General features: G+C 43.1%; 1 protein-coding gene across 1 annotated transcript; it reads right to left on the bottom strand.

Annotated features, from left to right (window-relative positions):
* Positions 1-3591: 3591 nt before the first annotated feature.
* LOC140201013 (protocadherin alpha-C2-like) lies at positions 3592-6078 on the bottom strand. The gene has a single exon (XM_072264649.1). It carries the CDS (start codon positions 6076-6078, stop codon positions 3592-3594), a length of 2487 nt encoding a protein of 828 aa, XP_072120750.1.
* Positions 6079-6332: the final 254 nt, after the last annotated feature.

Here is a 6332-nt window from a genome sequence, read left to right as displayed (position 1 = left end):
CAAAATCAGAATGATGTGCTACATTGACACTGTTCTGAGATTTAGAAGAAAATGACTTAATATCCAGGTTGAGGAAAGAGTCTCTGATCGCTTCTCAGTCAATCCCCGTCACTGAACAAAGACATTTTTCCCTTCGTTTTCAGACAATCACCTTATCCCACAACTAATCTAGTTAAGTCTACATGGTATTGACTACAAGAAACCATATCCTTATTTCAGCACAGAGACGAAAACTTTTCAAAGTGTAGTCAAAGTGTCACAGCACAGAAAGCACACAGCGAGCCCCATCTCCTCCGTATCCACCAAGATGTTTGTCCTAGCTAGCCCAATTGCCTGCATTTGGGCTATACCCTCTGTCTAAATGTCTTTTTGGATTTGGACCCATCTCTGCAGCTTTTTCGGCAGATCGTTGCACCAAACTCTGTGTGAGAAAACTTCTACTCTGATGGCTATTCAATCTTTCGTATATCATCTTCAATCTCCGTCCTGCAGTTTTGGTCTTCGATAGCCCAAGAAAAAAACGACAACCATGATGAGCCTATATATTCCACAGGATCATCCACCAGTCAATGACACTCCGAGGAAATAAAGCAAAGGGACTTAGCAGTCCTCATGTAGGAGTCCCTGAATGTTAATTTATCGGTTGAGTCAGTGGCGAGGAAAGCAAATGCGATGTTTTCACTTATTTCGAAAGGACTAGAATATAAAAGCAAATATGTAATTTTGAGGCTTTATAAGGCACTGGTGAGGCCTCATTTGGAGTACTGTGAGCAGTTTTGGGTCGCTTCTCTAAAAGAAGGATGCGCTGACATCGGAGAGGGTTCAAAGGAGTTTCAAGAAAATGATCACGGGATTGAACAGCTCATCTTATGAGGTGCGTTTGATGGCTCTTGGTCTGCACTCGCAGGAATTCAGACGAATGAGAAGGGATATCATTGAAATATGTCGAATGTTGAAAGGCACCGGTAGAGGCAATATGAAGAGGATGTTTCCTACGGTTTGGGACTCTATGATCAGAGGACACAGCCTCAGAATAGAGGGGCGTCCATTCAGAATGGAGATGAGGAGGAATTTCTTTAGGCAGAGGGCGGTGAATCTGTGGGATGCGTGGTCACAGGCAGATGCGGAGGCTGTCAATGGGCAGAGGGTGATAGATTTTTGATTAGTCAGAGCATAAAGGGATACCTGGAGAAGGCAGGTAATTGGGGCTGAAAGGGAAATGGATCAGACACGATGAAATGGCGGAGCAGACTCCATGAGCACAATGGCCTAATTTTGCTCCTATATCTTTTGGTCCTATGGTCTTATAGCCCCATATAACTACAGGTGATCTTTGTGAATATTTCCTGCACTCTTTCCTGCTGAATGACATCTTTCTTATATCTGGGCGACCAGAATTGCATTATTACCGTGGTTTCCCAAACAACTTATATTTTCGCGAAAGAGACATCACAACTTCTGTTTTCAGTGCCCTGATTGACGAAGGTAAGTATGCCAATTGCCTTCTTCACCATCCTGATGAGAGTCCTCTCTTTCGAGGAACTTGTTCTGTGTTCCAAGTGCTCTTCATCATTCACCATTTTAGTCCCGCCCTGCTTTAGCTTATCAAGTTTATCCTGTCTGAGTAAAACTCCTTCTGGCAAATGTTTGCCCGCTTCCTCAGTTTACATGGATCCTATGGTAAATATTAGGATGTGTGGACAACAGGCAATGATAAAACAGGAATTTGATTTTATGAAGCACATCAACATCATTTACTTGCAATTCAAAACTGCCAAGCACAAATACTTTCCTTTACCTAAACCATGGAAACTTGAGGGTCAAATACAAAAATACACAGAATAAAACGTAGAAAGACCCTAATAACACATGAAATACGAGCAAAATAGGTCACTCGGCCCTACAAATCTTTTCTGATATTTGGTATAGTCATGGTTGATCTGCCCCAATCCCCAATTCCTCCTCTGTGCCAGTCAAATCTATTTCCCTTTTATGTACTCAAAATGCTCCAGCATCCATAGTTTTGAATTTTCTGGAAAATGGTTGGCAGCCGGTGCCTGGTGTTATTCCACAAATGACTGTGTTGGGACCTCTTCTTTCTACATGATACGTCAATGGTTTTGATGTTGGAATTGATGGGTTTGTTGCGAAGTCTGCAGACGATATGAAGACAGGTGGAGGGCCAGGTAATTTTGAGGAAGTAGAGAGGCTACAGACGGATGGAGAATGGCCAGTGCCTGGGAGTGTATGGTCATGTACTTTGGTAGATGTAGTTGAGGGGTTCACTGTTTTCTAAGTGGAGAGAAAGGACAAAAACTGAGGCGCAGCGGCACTTGGGAGTCCTTTTGTCTGAGTCTGGCGAGGAAGGCAAATGCAATGTTAGCATTCATTTCAAGAGCACTAGAATATAAAAGCAAGGATGTAATGCTGAGACTTTATAAAGCACTGGTGAGGCCTCATTTGCAGCATTGTGAGCAGGTTTGAGCTCCTTATCTTAGAAAAGATGTGCTAAAACTGGAGAGGTTTCAAAGAAGGTTCACGAAAACGATTGAACGATTAAATGGCTTGCCATATGAAGAGCATTTGATGGGCTCTGGGCCTGTATTCACTGGAATTCAGATATATGAGGAGAGACCTCATTGAAATCTATCCAATGTTGAAAGGCTTTGATAGAGTGGATATGGAGACAATGCTTCATATGGTGGGAGAGTCAAAGACCAGAGGTCCTTGCCTCAGAATAGTGGGCCGTACTTTTAGAACGGAGATGAGAAGTAATTTCTTTAGCCAGAGCGCGGTGAATCTGTAGAAATCTTTGCCACATGCAGCTGTGGAGGCCAAGTACTTATGTACATTTAAGGTATAGATTCTTGATTGATTGAAGGGATACGGGGAGAAGGCAGGAGTTTGCCGCTGAGAGGAAAATTGGATCAGCCGTGATGAAATGGCGAAGTAGACTCTATGGGGCAAGTGACCTAATTCTGCTCCAATATCTCATGGAGGTGGTATCTTATACTTGCTATGTTTCGCAGGTATCATTTTCTACGCCCCACAACATTAACTGATCACTCCTAGTTAGCTCCCTTTCAAGTACAAGTTGAATTCCTAGTTCAGTTTATTTTCATTCAACCGTGCACAAATATACCGCCAACCTAAACAACGTTCCTCTGTACAAAAGTGCACCACACTGTACATATAACTCACACATAACACACAAGATAATATAATCACCAGTAAATTAACAAATAATAAAGTGCAAGTACGACACAAATTACAAAGTAAATAGTATAACGCTGCTAGTACTTCATGCGTGATGAGACCTGGGTGGTGGCAGGGAGTTCAGTCGTCTTATGACAAGGGGATAAAGATGTTTCTTATTCTAATAGTTCTTATCATAATGCTGCGGTACCTCCTGCTTGCTGGTTGGGGGTCAAAGAGATTGTTGGACGGATGCGAGGAATCGCTGGCAATGTAAATAGCTCTGCGCTACAGAATGTTCCTGACAAATATCTCTGATTCGTTTTCCCCCAATTGCGGCGAATGGTGTATCAGAGCTTAGAAAAATTGGCAATCTGCCTCAAATGATTTCACGCATTAGTGGGTATATCGTTGGCTTGAGTTCTTATGAATTTCACTCACCTCTTTGGAAGTCCGAGGGCTTCGTTTCGTCCGCTGATTATAATCTGATGAAAATATCTCGGCGTTCTTGATATCGCTTTTGCGCGCCATAGAAGTGGAAGGGGAATGAAAGAAGCAGGCGTTTCTTTCCTGTTCAGTTGCTGGGCGAAACTGATAGCAGTGTGTTCCAGACAGTGATCCATTTCCACTTACTTTCATAACCTTAGGAGCTGGGTTTGATTGAACATCGGTATCTATTTGAAAACGTGCTTTAGCTTTCGGTGCATGGTTCGGAATCTCACGTCCAAGGCAGTGGTTATTTAAGGAACAATCATGATCGGTTTCATCGCTGTTGAGGCATATACTTGTAACAAGGAAAATGATTATCAACAGAAGGATGAACGATGTTAACCCTAACGATATAATGATGTACACGGCCAAATTGGAGGAATCCTCAATGTTTTCAGACAGATTATGAAATTCTGAAGTAATCTCGGCATTGCTATCTACTAATAACACCGTGATCGTGGCAGTGCTAGATAGGGAGGGGTGCCCATTGTCTTTCACCAAGACCACACAGACCTGAGTAGTAGAGTCACGGTTGTCAATGAAGCGCTTCGTTTTGAGTTCTCCCGAATGTATAATAAAAAGACTCATATCAGTCGCGTGGATCAAATAGTAAGAGAGTCTTGCATTCTGTCCAGAATCTGCATCCGTTGCAACCACCTTTGTCACAAGGTACCCTGGATACGCAGACCGAGGCACACTTAACCGAGTTTCATTTTCTGTCCGAGTAGACGCGATTACTGGAGAGTTGTCGTTCTGGTCGAGTATGACAACATTTACCATAACACTACTGCTGAGGGAGGGGATTCCAGCATCTGAAGCTTGTACTTGGATTTGAAAGTTTTTAAACTGTTCGTAATCAAAGGAACGCTGCGAGAAAATTACACCATTTGCTGAATTAATGGATACAATTGATGTGGTTGGCAGTCCTTGAGTTTGACTCTCCATAATCGAATAGGAAACATCTGAATTCCGACCGCGATCCGAATCAAAGGCGGTCACGGAGCAGATTGATGCTCCTGGTGTGTTATTTTCCATTACGTACGCTGTGTATGATGACGTCAGGAAACTTGGAGCATTGTCATTAATGTCAGAAATCTCCAGCGTTATGACTTTATTAACCGAGAGCTGAGGAGAACCAGCATCGAAACAAGTAACTTTAATTTTGTACTGGGGGACAGTTTCTCTGTCCAACAGACCGGAAGTGACAATCAGATAAGTGTTCTTAAAAGCTGACTTGAGCTCGAACGGGAGCTGTTTCGGAATGAGACAACGAGTGTTGCCGTTCTCCCCGGATTCGGGGTCGGTTACGCTAAGCACAGCGATCATTGTTCCGGTTGTGGCATTTTCAGGTAATGATTCAAGCACGGACATCAATGCTATCTCCGGTTGGATGTCATTCACATCCTGAATCTCCACAATAACTTTACAATACACAGGTAAAAAAGTAGGACTTTTGTCTCTAGCTACTATGCTCACCTCGTACGCATTGCTTTCCTCATAATCCAGCATCCCTTTAACCCTAATCTCTCCTGTATGCTGCTCAACGCTAAACAGTTCACGTATTCTCTGAGGTGTGGAGCTGCTGAAAGAGTAGATTATATCAGCATTTGTACCTTCGTCCAAATCTGTAGCGTTCAGCTTAATAACTAAAGTGTTGATGATTTCATTTTCAATCACTTTCACTCGGTAAACTGGCTTATCAAATACAGGTACGTTGTCGTTGACATCAAGCACGGTGACAATAATTCGGACGGTACCTGATCGCTCAGGAACCCCACCATCCAGGGCAGTGAGAACCAAGTTATGAGTCACCTGCTTTTCTCTGTCCAAGTAATTATTAAGTAACAAATATACAGTTTTTGTCCCATCGCTGATGTTCTGAACGTCCAATTTGAAGTGGTCATTCGGACTAAGCACATAAGCGCGAATAGAATTTCTACCCACATCGAGGTCTTGCGCACTCTGAAGCGGTAAGCGAATACCCGGTGGCGTTGACTCAACAATCTCCAGCCGCATCTCACTTTGCGGAAAAGTGGGGGAATTATCATTGATGTCTTGTATTTCAACCTCAGCACGGTACAGGTTCAAAGGGTTCTCTATGACAACCTCGACATTTTGAGAACAAGTCAGACTTTGACTACACAGCTGTTCCCTGTCAATTTTGTCATTAACAAATAAAACGCCATCGTCTGAATTTACTTCGAAATACCGCTTCTTTGTTGCTGTCATGATCCGAAATCTGCGACGGGACAATTCACTTACTTCTAATCCAACATCCTTCGCGATATTACCGACAAACGCGCCTTTTTCTAATTCTTCTGGAATCGAGTAATGAATCTGGCCAGATACGAATTCCCAGGCATGAAGCAGTACAGCGACAAACCACGTTTGCATTATCTGTGTGAAAATGTCCTTTCATTGATAATGCTGTCTAAATGCATACAGGAGATAACGCTCGAGCCACCTGTCTCGGTGAAAATTCCAAGTGAAAACGCTATAAAAAAATATCACAACCTCCTCCAGCAGTATGTCTTTCCGCAACGAGGAGTAAAGATGGCTGAGAGACGACTGCAATCTGGGTGACTGGTTTCCCCCGTCTTCCTTCTTCTCTGTGTATACACTGCCGGAGGAGGTTGATGGATCTCACT

Source organism: Mobula birostris, chromosome 7 (genome assembly GCF_030028105.1).
Source record: "Mobula birostris isolate sMobBir1 chromosome 7, sMobBir1.hap1, whole genome shotgun sequence".
Lineage (NCBI taxonomy): Eukaryota > Metazoa > Chordata > Chondrichthyes > Myliobatiformes > Myliobatidae > Mobula > Mobula birostris.
The sequence above is the reverse complement of the archived record's forward strand: the minus strand, read 5'-3'. Positions and strand labels throughout refer to the sequence as shown.